At 40.2% G+C, this 24,219-nt stretch overlaps 1 protein-coding gene across 5 annotated transcripts; it reads right to left on the reverse strand.

Annotated features, from left to right (window-relative positions):
* Positions 1–1,824: 1,824 nt before the first annotated feature.
* DDX59 (DEAD-box helicase 59) lies at positions 1,825–24,219 on the reverse strand. Of its 5 annotated transcripts, none has more exons than XM_077825320.1 (9): positions 24,089–24,219; positions 16,941–17,782; positions 12,573–12,740; positions 8,893–8,982; positions 7,965–8,216; positions 7,148–7,300; positions 6,303–6,431; positions 4,165–4,372; positions 1,825–2,595 (listed from the first exon to the last, which is right to left on the reverse strand). In XM_077825320.1, exons 2-9 carry the CDS (start codon positions 17,769–17,771, stop codon positions 2,354–2,356), a joined length of 2,073 nt encoding a protein of 690 aa, XP_077681446.1. In that variant the 5' UTR covers positions 17,772–17,782; positions 24,089–24,219; the 3' UTR covers positions 1,825–2,353. The 5 variants fall into 5 exon arrangements, with proteins under 5 accessions (XP_077681446.1, XP_077681448.1, XP_077681444.1 ...); XM_077825322.1 differs by having other exon boundaries at positions 1,825–2,592; positions 24,083–24,219; XM_077825318.1 differs by having other exon boundaries at positions 24,083–24,219.

Genomic DNA, 24,219 nt, shown 5'->3' on the forward strand with positions numbered 1-24,219 from the left:
GACTGGGAGGGTAGGTGTCTGCAAGACAACTGCTAAGAAGCGGTTCATACTATAAATTAGAGAACTACTGATATATAAGTAGGAATAAATAGCACAGTAGCAGTGCCTAGGAGCAACATCTATAGCAGGTCAAGGTGGCCAGCTGGTGAAACATGTGGACAATAACCCCTTACCTCCATTATGCCACTGCATAACTCCAGTTTTAGAGGTCCACTAAGAAAAGGTTCTTTACAGTATTTCAGGGGATGCAGGATTGGGGAAGACATGTCCCTCTGTTTTTTTGCATACCACATAAAAAGGAACCGATGTCTTTGTGAATTCCATATTGGATTATTGTCTGAGATTTCCTTGAAGACCATCCGGAAGTTTTAGATAATGCATTAGGATGAACATGGAACATGTGTCACTTTATCACCAGAGATTGCAATGGCTTCCAATTAGTCTCCAGCTGCAATTTAAAGGTGCTGTGTTCTCAATAAAGCACTATATAATGTAGCTGCTGATAATTTCTGAGATTACTCTCTCCCTCTTTATCATCTCAGTTGAGATAAGTGGGTGCACTTTCTGCTAACAGATCTTAGATTTGAATTGCAGTGGCCTGGAGGGAAGGCTGTATCTAAATTTGTTTCCAGGATAGGTCTGAAAAAGCCAATCTTTTGAGATTCAGGGTATAGTACAAAGCTCTATTTATTCCATTCTTGGGCTGCTGGGATGACATGGAGTGAGCTGTGGTCGGTGTGAAATAGGTTTTATGTTTGTTTTTTTGCTTTTATCAACATTAGTTTTAATTGTGTTTTTACATGTGTCCAGATGCTTGCAAAGGATGCATTTTTATAAACCAAAAGATATATATATATATATATTATATATATCTAACACAAAACAACTTACTTTTGAGCTATCTTCAACCAGCGGGTTACTTTAGTACGAATGCAGACACTAAATAAAGATCTGCCTACATAGCAAATATGTGTTGTCTTTCCAGAGGAAAAAGGCATGTTTCCATAAACCTCTGTTTTCATGTACTGTATAATTCCACACCCATCCACATGCCTATACAAGTTTACATAAGACTTCAATTTTCCTGTACTTATTCAGCATTCATTCTGTAGTCTGACTCACTCAGAAAAAATGCCTGAGTAGGATAAGAGTTGTGTTTTTTTAAAATAGGATGGATAAAAATGGACTGTTCTCTCCTGAAGTTTCATTAATGATGGGAAGATGGTACTTTATTCTGTAATGAACTTGGTTTTTAAAAGACACTGCAGGGTTTGGGCAATATACACAAAATAAATTTAAAATATTAATTGATGGGTTTTTATTGAAGGGAATTAAAAGGCTTTGTTGACAGAATCTCTTGCAATAGTTTTAGCATATAGGACCACACGCCGGCAAACAGTTATGCACACGCTAAATTTAAGTTCATATGTAGTGCTCTTGAAGATTGGGCCACATCCCCAGCTGATGTAAATTGTCAAACTCCATTGCTTTAATGTAACTACAAAAATTTAAACAAATTAAGGATCTGGCCCAATGAGACTACTGTGCTTAAATGTAAGCATTTCTTTAAGAGATTGCAGGATTAGAGCCTAGAGAACCAGATTCAATCCTGTTGAGGTCAAGAGCATTTGAAAACTGCTTCCCTGCATGATCTATCTGATTCTGTTGGGGTTTTTTTAGGGCTGTCAAGCATTTAAAAAAAAACTGATTGGGATTAATCGCACTGTTAAATAATAATAGAATACCATTTATTTAAATATTTTTGGATGTCTTCTACATTTCCAAATATATTGATTTCAATTACAAAACAGAATATAAAGTGAGCAGTGTACACTTTGTATTTATTTTTGATTACAAGTATTTGCACTGTAAAAAACCAAAACATATAGTATTTTTCAATTAAACTAATACAAGTACTGTAATGCAATCTCTTTATCATGAACGTTAAACTTACAAATGTAGAATTATGTACAAAAAAATGCATTCAAAAATAAAACAGTGTAAAACTTAAGAGCCTACAAGTCCACTCAGTCCTACTTCTTGTTCAGCCAATCACTCAGACAAACAAGTTGGTTTACATTTGCAGGAGAAAATGCCTCCCACTTCTTGTTTACAATGTCACCTGAAAGTGAGAACAGGCATTCTCCGGGCACTATTGTAGCTGGCGTCACAAGATATTTACGTGCCAGATGCGCTAAAGATTCATATGTCCCTTCATGCTTCAACCACCATTCCAGGGGACATATGTCCATGCTGATGACTGGTTCTGCTCAATAACAATCCAAAGCAGCGTGGACCAACGCATGTTCATTTTCATCCTCTGAGTCAGATGACACCAGCAGAAGGTTTTCTTTTATGGTGGTTGAGGTTCGGAAGTTTCTGCATCTGAGTGTTGCTCTTTTAAGACTTCTGAAAGCATGCTCCACACCCCGTCCCTCTCAGATTTTGGAAGGCACTTCAGATTCTTAAACCTTGGGTCCAGTGCCGTAGCTATCTGTAGAAATCTCACATTGGTACCTTCTTTGCGTTTTGTCAGATCTGCAGCGGAAGTGTTCTTAAAATGAACAACATGTGCTGGGTCTTCATCCAAGACTGCTATAACATGAAACATATGGCAGAATGTGGGTAAAACAGAGCAGGGGACATACAATTCTCCCCCAGGGAGTTCAGTCACAAACTGAATTAACATTTTTTTTAACTAGTATCATCAGCATGGAAGCATGTCCTCTGGAATGCTCGAAGTATGAAGAGGCATATGAATGTTTACCATGTCTGGCATGTAAATACATTGCAATGCTTGCTACAAAAGTGCCATGCAAATGCCTGTTCTCACTTTCTGGTGACATTGTTAATAAAAAGAGGGCAGCATTATCTCCTGTAAATGTAAACAAACTTATTTTTCTTAGCAATTGGCTGAACAAGTAGGACTGAGTGGACTTGTAGGCTCTGAAGTTTTACGTTGTTTTGTTTTTGAGTACAGATATGTAACAAAAAAATCTACATTTGTTTAAATTGCACTTTCACAACAAAGAGTGCACTATAGTACTTGTATGAGGTGAAGTGAAAACTACTATTTCTTTTATCATTTTTACAGTGCAAATATTTGTAATAAAAAATAATATACACTTTGATTTCAATTACAACACGGAATACAATAGATGTGAAAATGTAGAAAAACATCCAAAATATTAAATAAATTTCAATCGGTATTCTATTGTTTAACAGTGCAATTAAAACTGCGATTCATTTTTTTGAGTTAATCATGTCAGTACATTGACAGCCCTATTTTTTTTTTATAGTATAACATTCCACCCTAACAGCCCAATCATGCCCCCATTAACAGAATGAGATCACAATTTCATGTTTTAATTACTAGATCTAATTTTTCTCACTTCTCTAATATGAAGTTGAAGAAACCACAGTCCTTGCTAGCCAAATGACAACCGGGAAAAAAATCTTCTTTATGTTGTACAGTACTGGAGCAGGATTTTTTTTTACTGGTTTCAGACATGTGATGGCAAGAAGAAACCAATCATTTTTAATAATTCATTGTGACCCATAAATGAAAATTGTGGGGGTGCCCAGTATTGAGGATAATTAGATATTGATTTGAGGGTTAAAGGGACATTCTTAACTTAAACATTGTTAATTTAACAAGAGTTAAAAATATTTGCAGATAGTAAACATGTCCATGCCAATTAGTTTTACAACCAAATTTTTCTGTTTTAAAAATATTCCTCTCTCCTCCACTGCGGTGCAAAAACCCCACAGAAACAACAAGGAAAGAACAGTGAAAATAACTATATAAGAAAATAACTATATAAGAAGATGTCACCTACACAAAGTAAACAAACTGAAAAAATGCTTTTAGATGTTACTGTATTTTTAGACTGAAGTGCACTTTTTAAATTTGGAATGTCCTTTTAGATCAGGCACTATTTGGGGATGGAGATGAAAATCAGACTCAGGATTTCTCCAGAAAAAAGGTTACACGTTTTAAAAAATAACTTCGAACGATCTTATACCAATGATATAAATTCATGTTTAATTATTACTGAAATACAGTGCTTTCATTATATTTACACATTTATAAATATAATACCATTAATCACTTCTGAGAATTACTTTTGTCATGTTTTCTAATAATGTCCATAAGATTATCACCTGTTACAAGACTGTTCTGTGATTGTGTAACTTTCTGTTGTTCTTTTCTCTTTTGGTCATGAAGATAAGGGGAGTTTAGCAACTGTGGAGGAAGAATCGTGCCTGTTGGTTTTACTCTCTTTACAACATCCCAAAAAAGCTTCTTGCTGTTGTTATTGATAAAAGTAATTGCAGTTCCATTGTGACCCAGCCTTCCTGCTCTTCCAACCTGCAAATGAAAACAAAGTTTATTTTAAATTGGCATTAGTAATCTATCTCCCTTCAGAATAAAAGAAGACTGCTTAAACTCCATTGTGTGATAGTTTAAAAATGTATTTTTGTTGCAGCAATACTGTACATTGGGTGTTCTTACATGAAACTGGATATATAGTAGGACTGTCAAGTGATTAAAAAATTAATTGTGATGAATGTGTGATGAAAAAAATTAATCACGATTAATTGCATCATTAATTGCGCTGTTAAACAATAGAATATCATTTATTTAACTATTTTTGGACATTTTCTACATTTTCAAATACATTGATTTCAATAACAACACAGAATACAAAGTTTAGAATGCTCACTTTATTTTTGATTACAAATATTTGCACTATAAAAAACAAAACAAATAGTAAAAAGAAAAGGAGTACTTGTGGCACCTTAGAGACTAACCAATTTATTTGAGCATGAGCTTTCGTGAGCTACAGCTCACTTCATCGGATGCATACCGTGGAAACTGCAGCAGACTTTATATATACACAGAGAATATGAAACAATACCTCCTCCCTCCCACCCCACTGTCCTGCTGGTAATAGCTTATCTAAAGTGATCATCAGGTTAGGCCATTTCCAGCACAAATCCAGGTTTTCTCACCCTCCACCCCCCCACACAAATTCACTTTCCTGCTGGTGATAGCCCATCCAAAGTGACTCTTTACACAATGTGCATGATAATCAAATTGGGCCATTTCCTGCACAAATAGTATTTTTCAACTCACCTAATACAAGTAGTGTAGTCCAATCTCTGCCATGAAAGTTGAACTTACAAATGTAGAATTATGTACAAAAAGCCTGCATTCAAAAATAAAACTATGTAAAACTTTAGAGCCCACAAGTCCAATCGGTCCTACTTCTTGTTCAGACAATTGCTCAAACAAGTTTGTTTACATTTGCAGAAGATAATGCTGCCCGCTTCTTGTTTACAATGTCACCTGAAAGTGAGACGGGCATTTGCATGGCAATGTAGCATGGTCTTGTAGGCTCTAAAGTTTTACATTGTTTTGTTTTTGAGTGCAGTTATGTAATAAAAAAACCTACATTTGTAAGTTGCACTTTCATGACAAAGAGATTGCTCTACAGTCCTTGTATGAGGTGAATTGAAAAACACGATTTATCATTTTTGCAGTGCAAATATTTGTAATAAAAATAATATAAATTGAGCACTGTACACTTTGTATTCTGTGTTGTAATTGAAATGGATAAATTTGAAAATGTAGAAAAATCGAAAATATTGAATAAGTTGGTATGCTATTGTTTAACAGTGTGATTGATCACAATTTTTTAATCGCGATTAATTTTTTTGAGTTAATCACATGAGGTAACTGCAATTAATCCACAGACCTAATATATAGTATTGTCATGGGCAAGTCAGTACTCTGAATGCTCTACTAGCTCTTAGTTGTTTCACAAAAGTAGTGAGGTCTAATAGGTTGGAACTAAGCAAAACATGAAATATTGCTATATGGGTAAGCAGAGTTCCCATTCATTATTTCATTGACATTTCAGTTTTTTCCAACAAAAAATGAAAGAACTAATAATGTTTAGTATACACATATGCTTTAAAAAGGTATAGGAACTGAGATACTCCTTCACACTGAGGTGGAGAGGGAGAGCTATATAAACACCACTGGCAAATAGAGGCATTATTTTTTAGTGTTCCTCCATTAATTCAGACTGAAGGTTTGGTGTTTCTTGCATAGGATGGAGGAGAGATTCTTCAGAATTCCCTTCTTCCTGCCCTCCTAAAGGGAACTTTTCCGGAGGTACGTCCATCCCTATGCGTGCATCTTTCAATTCAGATCATGCATGGTCTTGTTTTATTTTTCCAACAATGTTTTAGCAAGTATCTCATGTATGTTTAAGATACACGTATCTCTTTACCTGATGTACGTATTCGTCCATGCTTGAGGGCATATCAAAATTTACAACCAGTTTGACATTGACAAGGTCAAGCCCTCGCCCAAGGACTCCAGTGCTTACTACGACTTCATATTTTTCCTGAAATAATCCCTGAAGGGTGGGAAACAAAATAAATAATTACTTTCTATGTATGCTTTATTTCCTTGCAATTCCCCTTTTGAGATCTGCTGTAAAAGGGCAAGATACTGTTGGTTCAAATAAAGGGCAGTGTCATAATTTGCACAACAGACTATTCTGCTGCTGAAAAAAGAAGAAAAATAGTGCCCTACTGTACTCTTGATTTATGTAGCACACACAGAAATAAAATTTTGTGATTCAATGAGTCCTGCTTAAAATGATACAAAACACCAATTCAGCAAGGCACAAAACCAGTCACAGACTAACTAATGTTCAAGTCAATTCCCATTTAAAATAAATAATAATAATAATAGAGTAATCTAGAGTATTTAAAATAGCCACTTTCTTGAAGTATTAGTAGAAATACAATCTGTGCTCTCATTTCAGTTTTCCATAAACTCTAGCATTCATTGTGAAAACTCAGTAATACAAGACAGATGTAAGTACTTTCACTATGCATTCACTTCACCCCAAAGAACAATATTCTGAAGAATAAAAATTATGCCTGGAGTTTAAAAACAAACATTAAATCCAGTGGTCTCTGGAATTGCATTAGTCAGCTTTTATGTAAGTGACAGACAACGACAAGATGCCTACTTTACTAACTCATTAAAACTAAATTATCTTTTTAAAAATAAGATGGAAAGTTTCATAGTGACGTAGAGATCTCTATTTTAGGAAGTACAAACCTGCAATATATTTGTTCTTTCAGTTTGTGATTTATCAGAATGCATCGATATGCATTGTAATCCTGTGATTTTATGAACAGCATCACTCAGAAGATCTGCTCCAAGCTTGCAGTCCACAAATACCAATACTGGAGGTTTGAAGAGTTTCTTATCCTGTAAAATTAAAATAGTTGTGTAAAACCTACTGTATCAGCATAGTTTATTTCTGGTCAACCACAGCTATTTATTTTCAATTGCTCATTTTCTCTTCAGTAGATTTTATACATTAGATTGAAACAAGCATATTTATTTTTTTTAAAAATCCTCCAACACCTAATAAAAAAAGGACAAGATTTAAGCCCTAATCCTGAAAATACTTGCACACATGTGTAATGTTACTTATGAGTCAAATTAAACACATGCATAAGGGTTTGTAAAATCAGGTCCCTAGTTTGCCTTGAAACAACTTCAGAAATAGTCTTTTTGAAGATGTATTTTAAATACAAAAATGGTGAGTTTTTAAAATGTGAAATAGATCTGAGTTTCACTTAAATGCACATATTAATCTCTTACATAACTGCAGCTAAGATTACTTCAGAATGCTCATAAAATAAACCTAGAATTATTGTGAGGATTAAGGCCCTCACGTCTTTTTGTTTTATCAGGGAACCCCCAGGGAGACATTCTTGAATGTGGTGGGGCAGATAACGTACTGTCCATTACTGCTCGTTTGCATCACTCACATTTGCACTAGATAGGCAAGAGCTAAATTAAACTAAATTAAACTTTATTCACTACAAGCATAGAAATAATTTGCTAAATAAAACACTATACTAACATTTAATATTTCAAATAGTTTTTTCTTTTTAGATGGTTCTTCTACCCACAAGATAATCTGGCGAACACTGGAACATGGCAGATTCTTTTCTCCAATGGTTATTCTCACAGGATTCTGCAGAAGTTGATTTGCCAGCTGCTCAATGCCAACTGGTATTGTGGCTGAAACCAATATGGTCTGACGATCACTGGAGGTGTTTTCCAAAATATCCAGCACTTGTTGCTGGAAGCCCATCTTTAACATGGTATCAGCCTAAATGAAAATATTAATTTAAGACAGTATGATGTTTTTCCTAATAATTTTAAGTATAGTATACAAAAAGACACAGGGAAGCTCTGACAATCATGCACTATTCTTTAATTGACATAATCAACACTAGTGTAGCGACATTGTCACCACATTAAAATCAGTTCTGATTTGAGTAGTCAGAAGAAAAGCTATGAAGAGGGATAGACACACTTCTTCTGTTGACACTCGTGGGGCGCTGTGGCGGAGCTTGCGCTCCTATCAGTTATGTAAACTGACATGACTACAGCCACTCAAGCATCTTTTACATAATACTAAATTCACTTTTTAACCCTGAGAAGTATAAACTATATTTTAATAAACATTGTGTTTAGTTGACAATCAACCACCTCGCCTGGGACTCCAGTTAAACCACTTATTAGACACTATGGACCTAATCCAGCAAAGCATTCAACGACGTGCTTAACTTTAAAGCATATGCTAAATTCCAAGGAAGTCAGTGGGACTACACACAAACTTAAAGTTTAGGACTTGCGTAAGTGCTTTGCTTGATCAGGACCTATATTAGGCAGCCACTTTTTATTTAACAGTCAGAAATATGAGAGCTCTAACAGTGGCCATTATCACTGTATTTTGATAACACTTGTTTCTAATTACAGTTTTTAACTTTATATGAACTTACTTCATCCACAACTACGATTTTAATACCATGGAGCTGAACAGAGCTTTGTTTTAAAATATCTAATAGTCTTCCGGGTGTTGCTATTATAACCTATCAGAAGAAAGCAAAACATTAGAAAAGCAAGCTAATATGAGTTAAAGCTATATGAAAATTGTATGCAGTCCTTGAAAAATAATATGTTTGACATTAGCACTTGCAAGCATTGGACTACAAAAATGCAAGCTTTCTGTTTTTGTTTTTAGTAGGGACAGAAAAAGGTGGGTGACTATCCAGGGTACGTTACAGTTACAGCACATTTGTACTAATTATCTGTATTTATGTAATTATTAAGTTCAAATGCGAAGAGACTTGACATTCCTGTACATGATTCTCCAAAGTTGTGTGTAACTGAAAACAAATGGAATAATTAGCCCTCTGAAGAGGATACCTGAAATTTATGAATGCCTGCAGTGTGTTCCGTGCCACAAAAATCTAAATCCTAAAGTCAAGGAACTAAAGTGTTTCCTGTTGTAAATTATAATTCCTCACTTAAGTGGCAAATTATACCCTTTGAAAGCAGCAAACTTATAAAGACGAGAAATCATTTTGAAATCTTATTCTTTATATGTAAAATTCAGAAGGATACATATAAATGTTTCATATCTGTAAAGAAATGTATATTACTATTAGGGCTGTCAAGCAATTTAAAAAATTAATCGTAATTACTCACACTGTTAAACAATAATAGAATACCTTTTATTTAAATATATTTGGATGTTTTCTACATTTTCAAATATATTCATTTCAATTACAACACAGAATACAAAGTGTACAGTGCTCACTTTATATTTATTTTTGATTACAAATATTTGCACTGTAAAAAAGAAATAGTATATTTCAATTCACTTAATATAAGTACTGTAGTACAATCTCTTTATAATGAAAGTTGAACTTACAAATGTAGAATTACGTACAAAAAATAACTATTAAAAAATAAAACAATGTAAAACTATAGAACCTACAAGTCCACTCAGTCCTACTTCTGCCAATCACTCAGGCAAACAAGTTTGGTTACAATTTGCAGGAGATAACGCTGCCCACATCTTGTTTACAATGTCACCTGAAAGTCAGAACAGGTGTTCGCATGGCACTGTTGTAGCCGGAATCACAAGATATTTACATGCCAGATGTGCTAAAGATTCATATGTCCCTTCATGCTTCAACCACCATTCCAGAAGACATGCATTCATGCTGATGATGGGTTCTGCTTGATAACGACTGAAGGACATAAATCCACATTGTGTAGAGATCAAGAACAGGAGTTTATTACGTACAGTGCTGACGGGAGCATCACCTCACTTATTAGGCTCAGAGACACTGTCAATCAATTGATTACAATGGAATATATGGATTTTCATGGGCAGGGGAAAGTGACAGGGTACGCAGTCCCACACCCCCGGATAAGTTTAGCTGCAAGACATGATAGCACAGTAGCCAATGGTCAAGGTTACATAATGTCTCCGCCCATGGTCTCAAGTTAACAAATTAACATTTAACATTTAATTAGTACTTTAATAAATATTATTAGTATAAAATATATGTGTTGAATTCTGCTTTGGGGTCCATAGGAATGAAGTAGCTCCTTTGATTGTCCAACAGATACATATCTAGGTGTAAAAGCAAAGAAACAGTGAAAGTATATGGCAATAAAGATTGTCTTTCAAGTTGTTCATTTGTGTTTTAAGACAGGCATTGGTCCCTGGGAAAGGGAGGAGGCCATATCTTATACTGACATGCTTGAACCTTTCATAAACTCAAGGTTGGATGTGTGGGAAGAACATCTCCCTACAGAAGAAACTAACACAACAGAAACAGGGCTTCTTTGTTCTATTTACAAAAAGAAAAGGAGTACTTGTGGCACCTTAGAGACTAACAGATTCTATTTGTAACTTTAAATAAGACACAATTATTGCCCCCAACATCTGGCGTTCTGCTGACCAGGCATATCTAGCAAAAGCAAGTTATCTTTGTTTATTCTGCTTTCTCTTAGCTAATCACTATTTGCTAGGCCTCTGACCTCTTGACCAAACTCTGGACTTTGGGCCTGTACATAAATCCATATACCAGGTTATTACATCAGCAATGAATTTTAACCCTTCAACAATCCAAAGCAGTGCGGACCGATGCATGTTTATTTTCATCATCTGAGTTAGATGCCACCAGCAGAAGGTTGATTTTCTTTTTTTGGTAGTTTGGGTTCTGTAGTTTTTGCATCGGAGTGTTGCTCTTTTAAGACATCTGAAAGCATTCTCCACACCTCGTCCCTCTCAGATTTTGGAAGACACTTCAGATTCTTAAACCTTGGGTCGAGTGCTGTATCTATCCTTAGAAATCTCACACTGATACCTTCTTTGCATTTTGTCAACTCTGCTGTGAGTGTGTTCTTAAAATGAACATGTGCTGGGTCACCATCCGAGACTGCTATAACATGAAATATATGGCAGAATGTGGGTAAAACAGAACAGGAGATATACAATTCTCCCCCAAGGAGTTCAGTCACAAATTTAATTAATGCATTTTTTTAACGAGCATCATCAGCATGGACGCATGTCCTCTGGAATGGTGGCGGAAGCATGAAGGGACATATGAATGTTTAGCATATCTGGCAAGTAAATGCCTTGGAATGCCGGCTACAAAAGTGCCTGTTCTCACTTTCAGGTGACATTGTAAATAAGTCAGCAGTATCTTCTGTAAATGTAAACAAACCTGTTTGTCTTAGCAACTGGCTGAACAAGAAGTAGGACTGAGTGGACTTATAGGTGCTAAACGTTTTACATTGTTTTGTTTTTGAGTGCAGTTATGTAACAAAAAAATCTAAATTTGTAAATTACACTTTCATAATAAAGATTGGACTACAGTACTTGTATGAGCTGAATTGAAAAATACTATTTTATCAGTTTTACAGTACAAAAATTTGTAATCAAAATAATATAAAATGAGCACTGTACACTTTGTATTCTGTGTTGTAAAAGAAATCAATATATTTGAAAATGTAGAAAAACATACAAAAATATTTAATAAATTTCAATTGGTATTCTATTGTTTAACACTGTGATTAATTGTGATTTTTTTTTAATCGCAGTTAATTCTTTTGAGATAATTGCGTGAGTTAACTGTGATTAATTGACAGCTCTAGTTACTATAAAAATTCAGGAGCTAATCTTTACTACTAAGGGTCTAGACTCATTGTGTAGAGCAAGGGTGCCCAACCTACAGCCCACCAGAGCATTTCATAACGCCCACAGCCTGCTTCAACAGCAGATTAATTAGTGTTTTGTGTTCTTCACTGTTTTTTTCCCCATTTTCTGTAATTCTGATACACATTTTATGCACTGATTTCTTTGTTTTTAAATAGACAATGCTATACGTAGAAACAACCCATCTAAATACATACAAAACAAGCTGAACTTAAAATATATATCAGTACAGGGGACTATAAATCTGATTAAAATATGTAAAATCTGTTTGACCCACACAAGGTTGTGGCTTAGATTTATATGACCCTCCTGTGTAATGAGGTTGGGCACCACTGATGTAACACACGCAAATTCAAGTCAAAGGTTAAGTCATCAGTTTTTATTTCCTACACATGCCATAAAAACATCTTTCTTCAAGGAACTCTTTCACACAATGGTTCTTACCTTAACAGTTTGTTTTAGACGATGAAGTTGGGGTGGCAGTGGTAAACCTCCTACAAGAAGAACTGTTCTCATGTTTGGCAGACCAATCATCAGCTCTTTAGCTTGTCTCTCTATTTGAATGGCTAACTCTCTCGTTGGTGTCACAATAAGTGCAGACGGAGTTTTAGTCTAAAAAGAAAAAAAAATACTTCTATCCACCATCGAATTTTCATTCTTTGGTGAAAACCTAACATAAATCTTTCTACAGAGACATAGTTATGTAGTGCAGTCATTTTGATTAATTAGCTAGTAAACAGCCTACTAAAATCATTCATGGAGCCAACTCTAATATTCAACTGAAAGATAAAGGATTCTAATTGACATTTAGGTCCCTTTACACTGCTCCGGCAGTGACCGCAATGTAATGTATACCAACTTCAAAGCTCCTTTACGCGCCAGAGCAGTGTAAAAAGCCTTTAGGGTATGCCTACACAGCAAAGAATAACCTGCGGCTGGCCTGTGCCAGCCAAGTCAGGCTTGAGGGGTTTGGGCTGCAGGGTTGTTTCACTGCTGTGTAGACTTCTGGGTTTGGGCTGGAACCCAGGCTCTAGGACCTGCAAAGTGTGGGGGTTCCAGAGCTCGGGGGGGGGGGGGGGGGAGGTGAGAATCTGCCAAGACTCCAATCTCCCCAACCCTTTGAACTGACATGATGGCTAGTAAAAAAGACTGTCTTCATAGATAAATGGAGCAGAGAGCTGGTTGCCATAGGTTCAGATAGAGGTCTCATAAGGTAACCGAGTACCAAACTGAGGTTCCAGGTTGGGGTGGGGTCTCTAATCTGAGGGTAGAGATTCCCCAAACCCTTAATAAACCTAGTCAATATCAAGGGAGCAAAAATGGAAAATACTTTTAACGAAGGATGAAAGGCTGGTATTTGGACCTTAATCAAACTAACTGATAACCCCAATTTTTTCAGATCCAACAGGTAATGCAGGATGGCAGAAATTCTGGCAGGAAGGAGTGACACCACCACCATGGAAGAAACTCTTCCATTTCTGCAGGTAAGTAGTACAAGTTGACCTCTTTCCACTATTCAGTAACATCTGTTATACCTCTTGTACCCGTTGTATTTCTATAGAGCAGGAGGATTCTGACTCTGAACCACACCCTGAGGCAAGAACTGCTAGGTTAGGATGAAGCACATGGCCCACACTCAGTGAGAGGAGATGAGGAGTGGACAGGAGCTTGAGCTGCGTTTGGACACAGATGAAGCAGGTAAGGGTACCAAGCTTGTCTCAGCCATGTCAGCACTATATGGATAACTTTGGCCCTCTCCTGTCTGATTTTGCTCATCACCCTTAGTATCAGCAGTGTTGTGGGAAGGCACAGAACAGACCTTTCTTACAAGACAGAAAAGAGGTGTCCCCCAGGATTGATGGCCCAGACCTCTTCTTGAGCAGAGAAGAGGGCACCCTTCTGGCAAAGAGATCCCCAGCTGTCCCCATTTTTTGAACATGCTGTGGAGAACTTGTGCATTTAGCTCCCATTCATAGTCTTGAGAGCAGTACCAACATCATCAGATGTGTTGTTCTGAATACCTGGGAAACAGACTGCTGAAATTTGGGTCTGATGATCTATCCACCAGTTCCATAGTTTCATGGCCTTGGCACACAGAAGGAGGATCCTGTTCCTTCTTGCTCATTGAAACAGAACATGCAAGATACATTGTCCGTCATGACCCTGATTGATGTACCCCCGATGAGGGGCAGGAAATAAAGGTAACTGTTCCTGACAGCCCAAAGCACCAACAGATTGATGTGGAGACTGGTTTCTGGAGTTGTTCATCTTCCCTGAGTTGTGAGGATACTGAGGTGCGCTCCCAATCCCAACAGAGATCCATCTGTTATTAAAGTCACTAATGGAGCTAAGCGACAGAAAGGAATCCCTGAAAAGACACAGAGTTGATCCTTCCACCAGTGTAGGGAGTTACTCTCCTGTCTGTCCAATGTGTCTGACTGGAGAATGGATCATTCTGAGCCTACCCCAGAAGCAGTGGAGGTGTAGCCCTGCATGACTGGTCAAAGGTACAAGTTGTCATGTGCCCCAGGAACTGTTCCTTATTGTAGAGGGCTACACTGAATTCCCTGTACCAGAACTGCCAAAGTTACAAATCTGTCTAAGGGAAGGTAGTCCCTGGCTGCCAACAAGTCCAAATATACCCCTATAAACTATCTTCTGTACAGGGTTAAAGTAGATTTTTTTTACATTCAGTTTCAGGCGAAACTGTAGGGGTCAACATGGGACAGAACAAGGGCTGTCTGAGTGGAAGACAGCACTGCTTCATAGGAGCTGCCCTTGAGTAGATCATGGAAATATCAGTCATCGAGATATGGAAAAACTACAATTGCTTCTTGTCAGGGGTAAGTCGCCACTGCTGCCACTGCTCTTTTTTCCAGAGATCCAGTGTCTTTGTCTTACAGGGTAGACTTAGAGAAGTACCGTCTATCATGCTCATTTACTCCCCACACATCACCACCAGGGAGTTAGGTGGAGCAGGGGAGCACAAAAGGTCAGAATCCTTAAGGGGTTATCTGCCTGTTTAGATGTGGTCCGAACAGTGGAAGGTGTCTGCCATACAGTCTTAGATGGATGTAGGAGTATCTCGTTAATGGGTAACACCACCCTGGAGGTTGTTGCGGACGATAGGATATCCAACAGTTTGTGCTGTGAATCCTTGACTTCAAGAGAAATTTGCTACCCACTTTATGACTTCTTGAAATTGCTGAAAATCTCTGGCAATGGATGGTGGTGGAGGTATAACCACTTCATCCAGAGAAGAGGATGAAATAAGTGTTTGAGGGGTGGCCTCTTTATCCGCCCTGGTTTCCTGGTCTCCAAACATCTCTTTGTGTGTGGGGAGGGGGCTCATTGGGGAGGAGAGCTGTGCAACTCTAGCCTCCCTATGAGCAGTATAGGTGGTCTGGCAAATTGCTGCCAAGAAGCATCCTAGGGGTCCCAGTGTGGCCACTAAGGGAGCCCATATGGAAGTTGGAACCAACCCTACATGCCCCTCCATCACCCTTGATAATAAGAAGAATCTTCCCTGTGACTGTCGGGGGGGAGAGGAGAAAAATAATCCTCTCACTTCTTAACTAACTATAACTATACTAATTAATCAATCAACTATAGAAAAATAGAAAAGACGAAGCATGCTTGAGACAGACACACTAAGGCTCCCTCTCAGGCTGAGGCGGTTGAGAAGGAACTGAAGGGCAGTTTGTTCATACTCACCTATATGGACTTAGTGTCCAACACAAGGAGGCATAACGCACATGAAAGCACATTACTAACTGAAAATCTTTGATTGAGAGGCACATGCGCCGCTGAAGTGGAGCACCCATAAGGATACTACTCAAAGAACTATAGTGATTCTACTGCATTTTGGATCATCCTAAACTGCCACTAATTACTTGGAAAAGTAAAGCTATTTCCCTCCCACCCATAATAACCAATAATTATTATCCTAAAAATTAACAAGTTATAAAGACAAACTAAAGTTTTTCAGATGTCACCAGGATATAAATAAGCCATAGTGTATTAAAGGGGGGATGGGGTAAACCCTCCTAAATTAGAGACACTTTGATTTAAACCCACCAAAAAAAATTTCAATGTTCAAATGAGAATCTGGACTGAAAAGTCACCAAACTGTATCCTGAAACTGAAGTACAGAATAGTATGCAAGATCACCCATTGCTTGAAAACTTGCACTATGAAATGTAAGCATTCATGTTAGTCTCTTTTTCCTTACTTCAAATGGTATTGAAGTTAAGTATTAAAATATGCACTGATGGGCCCCTTTTGATGAGGTTGTGGGGAGCAGTCAGAAATAAGTTTTACCTACCCTTTAAAAATTATTTTACCCTCTGAATTCCTCTGGATATTTGCTGGTTGGCTGAAGACATCACAGCCTGAATTCATCTGTGAAATCACATGAATACCAGGAATGTCTTTACAGCCCTCATAGTATTTGTGATGTCACAGAATGATGCATGCTGGAACATTAGCAACTAACTCCTAAGTTACTGGGAAAACTACATAATTACTGGGAGAAAAAACACCAAAAGTGTCCTTTCAATAGGTTACTTTTTGTGAACAAAATGAAACTGCAAGTACACTAATGTCAATTAAGAGACTATATTTCCTGCCCACCCAACTAGAAAATATTCATAGTATTAAGGGGAAAAGCTCTTTAAAAAAAAATAAACTAATGAGCTTCAATACAAAATCACTGCCATTCTTAATTATATTAAGAACTCTGGACTCATTAAGCTTCTCACCTCTTTCTGAATATATACGTAAACTTTAATTACCCCCCTAAACTTTAATTACCTCTTCTAAGGCTTTAATAATAACTGGAAGCAGGAAGGCTGCAGTTTTTCCTGAGCCCGTGTCTGCACTGGCCACGATATCCCTTCCCAAAAGTCCAACAGGAATCATCTGCATCTGGACAGGGGTTGGAACTTCATAGCCTGAATTCTTTAAATTATAGTTTAAAGTTTCAGGAAAACCACAGTGTTCAAACTCTATAATAGGTCTTGTAACTCCTTCGCCCTGGACAACAATACCTAACTGTAATTTAAGGTTCTTGATCTGGTCATCTTGCAGGCTTAAAATAAAGGAATGTTCTTTATAAGTATAAAGCGTGACAGGCAAAAGAGTTTCTGGTTTTGATTCTACTTTCACAAGACTGTCAGAGTTTAACCCTTCTTCCTTTTCTTTAGCTTGTAAAAGATGTTTGGCTTTACATTCTAAACTACAAACATCTTCATCTGTTTTATCACAAATATATTCACCATAACGACCACAAACAACACATATAGGTTCTCCAGGTTCTGCCCAGCGCTGGAATTTGCTGAAAGATTTAATGGGTTCGTCTACAGAGGAGCTGTCTTCATCAACATTTTGGTTGTCACTTCCCAAAGATTCATCAGCAAAGGGGAAGTCTGAATCTGGAAAAGTGTGTCGCTCTGTACATTCTTGTACTGCTTTATATAAATTACATCCTGAAGCAGAAGCGTCTTTTATAGCTGGCTTGACATCTCTGAAGTCTGTGGCCTCCACTAATGAGGGTTCTCCAGAAGACAACTTTTTTATTTTTGCTGTACAGCTTAGGTCATCATCAGCATTCCTCTTCACTTTAAGAGACCTTGGAACAAACATGCTTCAATATTCTGTGAAGAAAATAATTACAATTATTAGAAGGTATTTTAATGTGGCCTTGGGGAAAAGCTGCAGAGAGGAGCCAGCCAGAGACTCCAGCTGGTAGCCAAAGCAGGGACTATTGCACTGCAGCAAGGAAGCAAGGGGTAAAATAGGTCCAGCCAGAGTTACCCCTCCCACAGCACACAGAAGTGTGGAGGGGAGACCACTGACCCCAACTCCAGGGGTGCCTACCCCACCATGTGACCTTGGAGAAAAAGTGCAGAGAGCAGCCAACCCAAGATTCCAGCCAGTAGAAGTAGCAGCCAAAGCATGGACTTTTAGACAATCAGTGAATTTTCTGCAGTATTGACTGGACTTTCTCTGCCCTGTGCTGATTGCTCCAACCCTCTCTGTCACCTTCCTTCCTAGTCTGTTCACCTCAGTTTCACTCAACACCTGGGCCTCTTGCGCTCTTGAGCCCTGTCCTGTCTCCCACTTCCCTTTTCTTTCCATTTAGCTTATCCCATCCTAAGTAAATCCACTCAAAAGATGTGTGTGTGTGTGTGTGTGTGTGTGTGTGTGTGTGTGTGTGTGTGTGTGTGTGTGTGTATTCACATTGTTCACGCCGTTTATTATACCTCTTCCCCCACCTTTGTCTATTTCGGGTCTGTCTTGTCTATGTAGATTGTATGCTCTTCAGAGGAGACTTTGTATAGTACAGTGGGACCCCACTCTCGGTTGGCCCTTAGGCTCCACTATAATAAACATGATTAATAATAATCGTCATGGTTTATTTTTACCATGAAACATTACAATCAGTGAAATGTGTTTTCAAGGCAAGAGACTGAATCAACATTCAGAAGTACCCAGGAGTTAATTAACAGAGGTTTTGGTTCATATAGCACAGCTCAAGACTGTTAGGACCCACACACAATGACAGTATCTTCCTTTTCTCTAAACAATATTGAAAATGTTTATACCACAGGTCGGCAACCTTTTAGAAGTTAAAAGAAAAGGAGTACTTGTGGCACCTTAGAGACTAACCAATTTATTTGAGCATGAGCTTTCGTGAGCTACAGCTCACTTCATCGGATGCATACCGTGGAAACTGCAGCAGACTTTATATATACACAGAGAATATGAAACAATACCTCCTCCCACCCCACTGTCCTGCTGGTAATAGCTTATCTAAAGTGATCATCAGGTTAGGCCATTTCCAGCACAAATCCAGGTTTTCTCACCCTTCACCCCCCACACAAATTCACTCTCCTGCTGGTGATAGCCCATCCAAAGTGACAACTCTTGGCCTCTCCTTCTGCCCCTCCACCCCCACGAACATGATACAGTTCTGTGGTGACCTAGAATCCTATTTTCGACGTCTCCGAAGAAAACCTGGATTTGTGCTGGAAATGGCCTAACCTGATGATCACTTTAGATAAGCTATTACCAGCAGGACAGTGGGGTGGGAGGAGGTATTGTTTCATATTCTCTGTGTATATATAAAGTCTGCTGCAGTTTCCACGGTATGCATCCGATGAAGTGAGCTGTAGCTCACGAAAGCTCATGCTCAAATAAATTGGTTAGTCTCTAAGGTGCCACAAGTACTCCTTTTCTTTTTGCGAATACAGACTAACACGGCTGTTACTCTGAAACCTTTTAGAAGTTGTGTGCCAAGTCTTCATTTATTCACTTTAATTTAAGGTTTCACGTGCCAATAATACATTTTAACGTTTTTTAGAAGGTCTCTCTCTATAAGTCTATATATAACTAAACTGTTGTCGTATGTAAACAAGGTTTTCAAAATGTTTAAGAAGCTTCATTTAAAATTAAAGTAAAATGCTGATCTTACAACGCCGGCCTTCTCAGCCCACTGCAGGCTTGGGGTTCCATTCACCTGGGCCGGCAGCGGGCTGAGTGGGACCTGTGGCCGGGACGCCGGCTGGCAAGGGGCTGGCAGCCAGAACCCCAGGGACTTTGGGGAAGGGGGTGGAATCGGCATATCCCCTCCAGCCCCCTGCCGTGAGTCACTCAGGGCAGGGGGCTGGGAGCACCTCCACGACCCCAGCCCACTGCCCTGACCCATGCACTCCCTTTACACACCCCAGCCCTCTGCCCTGACTCCTGAACCCCCCCACAACCCCAGCCCTGACTCCGGCACCCCCCACCCATACCCAGCCCCCCCCACCCCATGCCCTGACTTTTGCACCCCCCACATCCCCACCCCCACCCCGAGCACCAAATGGGAGCTCTTGCACACACACACCCCACACACATTTTCCCACCTGCAACCCTCGCACCAAATGGGAGCTGCCCAGGTAAGCGCTCCACACCAAACCACACCCAACCCTGAGCCCCCTCCCTCATTCTAGCTCCTGGCCAGACCCTGCACCCTAACCCTCAGCCTACTCCTTCACCCCCAGCCCTGTTCTCAGCGCACTCTCGCCCTCATCTCAGTGTAGAGAGAGGAAGAGAATGGCTAGAACCAGGGAGAAGGCAGGTACCCACTCTATGTGGGCAGGGCTGGGACCCCAGACCGGCAGCGGGCGTTCAGCAAAGTACTCCACTTAGGAAGGAACAATCAGTTGCACACATATAAAGTGGGAGATGAATGCCTAGGAAGGAGTACCGTGGAAAGGGATCTAGGAATCATAGTGCATCACAAGCTAAATATGAGTCAACAGTGTAATACTGTTGCCAAAAAAAAAAAAAAGCAAACATCATTCTGGGATGTATTAGGCAGGAGTGTTATAAGCAAGACAACTAGTAATTCAGGAGTTCTCAAACTGGGGGTCGGGACCCCTCAGCGGGTCATGAGGTTATTACATGGGGGGGGGGGGGTTGCAAGCTGTCAGCCTCCACCCCAAACCCCACTTTGCCTCCAGCATTTATAATGGTGTTAAATATGTAAAGAAGTGTTTTTAATTTAAAAGGGGGGTCGCACACGGAGGCTTACTACGTGAAAGGGGTCACCAGTGCAACAGTTTGAGAACCACTGAAGTAATTCTTCCACTCTACTCTGCGCTGATTGGGCCTCAGCTGGAACATTGTGTCCAGTCTGGGCACCACATTTCAGGAAAGATGTGGACAAATTGGAGGAAGTCCAGAGAAGAGCAACAAAAATGATTAAAGGTCTAGAAAATATGTCCTATGAGGAAAGACTGAAAAATATAGATATGTTTAGTCTGGAGAAGAGAAAACAGAGAGGACATGAAAAGATTTTTCAAGGACATAAAAGGTCATTACAAGGAGGAGGGAGAAAAACTGTTCTCCTTAACCTCAGAGGATAGGACAAGAAGCAATGGGCTTAAATTGCAGCAAGGATGGTTTAGGCTGGACTTTAGGAAAAACTTCCTATCTGTCTGGGTAGTTAAGCACTGGCATAAATTGCCTAGGGAGGTTGTAGAATCTCTGTCATTGGAGATTTCTAAGAGCAGATTAGACAAACACCTGCCAGGGATGGTCTAGGTAATACTTAGTCTTGCCTTGGGTGTAGGGGACTGGACTAGAAGACCTCTCAACCCTTCCAGTCCTACGATTCTATTCTCTCCGCACTCCTTTTATAACATAATATTTTCTTATTGTAAAAATATTTTACATATATGTAGACCCTTTTGTCCACATATTTCAAAGCACTTTCAAAACATTAAGTAAACCTTACAATACCCACATAAAGCAAAACACTTATCTGAATTTTACATATAGGGAAATGTATGCACCGATAGTTTAAGTAGAAAGGTCAATCATTCAGTGAATCAGAACTCATGATTACTAGATATTTACTCACATTTAAACAAACCTTTCTTTCCCACTGTAAGATTCCTTTAGAACAGCATTACGATAATATCCAAGGAGTGCACTGATATTTGCAGTAGTTTATAATGGTATATAACACTGGTCAAAATTTTTCAGTCAAAATTGTTTCTCAGTTGAAAGTTGGATTTTCAACCCAATGACATTTTTCATGAAGTGTCTGCTTTCTGTAGAAACTTTAAATTTTTTGTCAAAAAAATAAACATATTAAAAAATCCAAATATTTTGATTTGGATCTCCTGCTGTGGTGCCTCTGGGAGCTGTAGTTCAGTTTCCTCATATCTACATTCTCCTCTAAGGGCTGGACTCCCCACTCAAACTGCATCTCCCAGCTGTGCACAACAGTGAGGAGCTTAATAACGTAAACCCTAAACATGCCCACCCAGAAGACTAGGAAAAATAATAAAATTTGCATTTTTATTAATCTCATATATTTTTGGGGCCTTACTCATTATTTTTGAGTACTTGCAGCAAGTATGTTCCACATCGCAAACACTTGTTGCTAGTGATGTTTAACACCAGGCTGTCCTGTCTACATTAGAATTTACAATTGTGTTATTAATCAAGCTGTGTTAAAACACAACTAAAAATGCAAATGAAGACATAGACTTGGGCCATGTCTACACGAGGGGTGCTTTGCCCCTAAAGGTATCGTATAATTAGGGCCCTACCAAATTCATGGCAGTGAAAAAACACATCATAAACTGTGAAATCTGATCTCCCCCGTGAAATCTGGCATGCAGCTGGGCGCTCCTAACCTGTGCAGGACTCCAGGGCTTGTCTACACCACCGCACAGGGTCAATCTAAGATACGCAACTTCAGCTATGCGAATAGCATAGCTGAAGTCGATGTACTTCGATCTACTTACTGTGGTGTCTTCACCGTGGTAAGTCTACAGTTGACACTCTCTCGTCGACTCCGCTTGTGCTTCTTGTTCTGGTGGAGTACCGGAGTTGACTGGAGAGTGCTCAGCGATCGATTTATCGCATCGACGCGATAAACTGAACCCTGCTGGATCAATCACTGCCCGCTGATCTGGGGGGTGGTGTAGACAAGCCCCTGTTCCCAGCTGGGGATGTGGAGGCATGAGACTTACTCTTCCCCTTCAGGTGCTGCTCCCAGAGTGGGTCAGACTCACCTCTGGGATCTCCCGGGGGTGGAAGAAGGTTGGGCAGCTCCAGCTGTTACTACCGCGCACAGAGATGCTGCCGCTCCAGCTGTCACACACACACCCCATGGAGAGGCTGCGGCGCCAGCTGTCACACACACCATCCCGTAGAGAGGCCGCGGTGCCAGCTGTCACACACACCTTCCAGTGCACAGAGGCTGCACCTCCAGCTGTCAGCCCCCTTCTTGGGCAGCAAACTTCCAGGAAAACGCATACACACAGCCCATACCCTGTGACCCTCACTTCTGCTCTGCTGCTGATGGAGGCACTGGCTTTAGAGCTGGGCACCTGGCCAGCAGCCTTCCTCTCTGGCTGCCCTATACTGAAGGCAGCACACTGTCAGCAGCAGGGAAGAAGTAAGGGTGGCAATCCCATGACACCCCACACCCCCTGCACGCACACACACAATATAGCCTTGCAACCATCCCACCCTGAGGGCCTTTTAGGTCAGGACCCCAAAAGTTACAACACTGAAATTTCAAGTGTAAATATCTGAAAACATGAAATTGACTAATTTAAAAAATCCCTGGCAGTGATCTTGACCAAAATGGACAGTGAATTTGGAAGGATCCTAAACTATAATGACAAAGTGCTCCTCACACAGGCAACAAATTGGTAAAACCGAGCTTTTGCCAACCATCCCGTACCCCACACACTCCAAAATAAACCTACCGTGGGGCTTATGACAGCATACCTATGTCAACCAGGGATCACACCCCTGGCCTAGCTATGTCAACAGAAGTTGTTTGCTGTGGAGACACCGTTCTGGACAGGAGATGGTGGGGCAGCGCAGCTAAAAACTGGGGCTTGATCTACACTAGTAACTCGCCTGTCTAGATAACATCACTTATGGGGTGTGGTTGTCTTTCTGAGACATTTCTATACGGGCAAAAGCCCTAGTGCAGGTGCCGTGACAATGGCAAAGAAGGCCCCTGCCGAACCACTACTCTGGCCAGGGAGCGGACCAGTCTGGCAGAAGCGCTCACTTGCTGCGTAGCCATGGGGCAAACCCCGGCTAGGGTGGACAAGGCCTCAGCCCAGCCCCTATGTTCTCCCCGGGGACACAGGAGGGGTCTGAGCGCGCTCAGTCATCCCGCCTCCCCAGAGCCCACCGGCGCAGGGTCTCGTTCATACCGCTCCCCACGGCAAGGTGGATGCAGCCCCCGCCCAGGGGACCCCCTACTGCAGGGCTTGGGCTGCCCGGTGCAGACACTCACCGGCCCGTCCCCCGGCGCTGCGCAGCTCCCCGCCGCCTGCCTCGCTGCAGACGGGACCCACAGCCCCGCCGGCGCCCCTGCTTTGGAGCCAGCGCGCCCCTGGGGCGAGGAGTTGCTGGGTAACGTAACTTACTGGTACCTCCCTGCCATGCGCCTCGACACCGGCCCGACCTTCCCGTAGAAAATGGCGACACCACAAGCAGCGAGAAAATCGAGCGGCCAGCGACCAAGCCAGGCGGCCTCTCACTCCCCACCCCGGCGGTGCGCGCG

Source organism: Eretmochelys imbricata, chromosome 8 (assembly GCF_965152235.1).
Source record: "Eretmochelys imbricata isolate rEreImb1 chromosome 8, rEreImb1.hap1, whole genome shotgun sequence".
NCBI lineage: Eukaryota > Metazoa > Chordata > Testudines > Cheloniidae > Eretmochelys > Eretmochelys imbricata.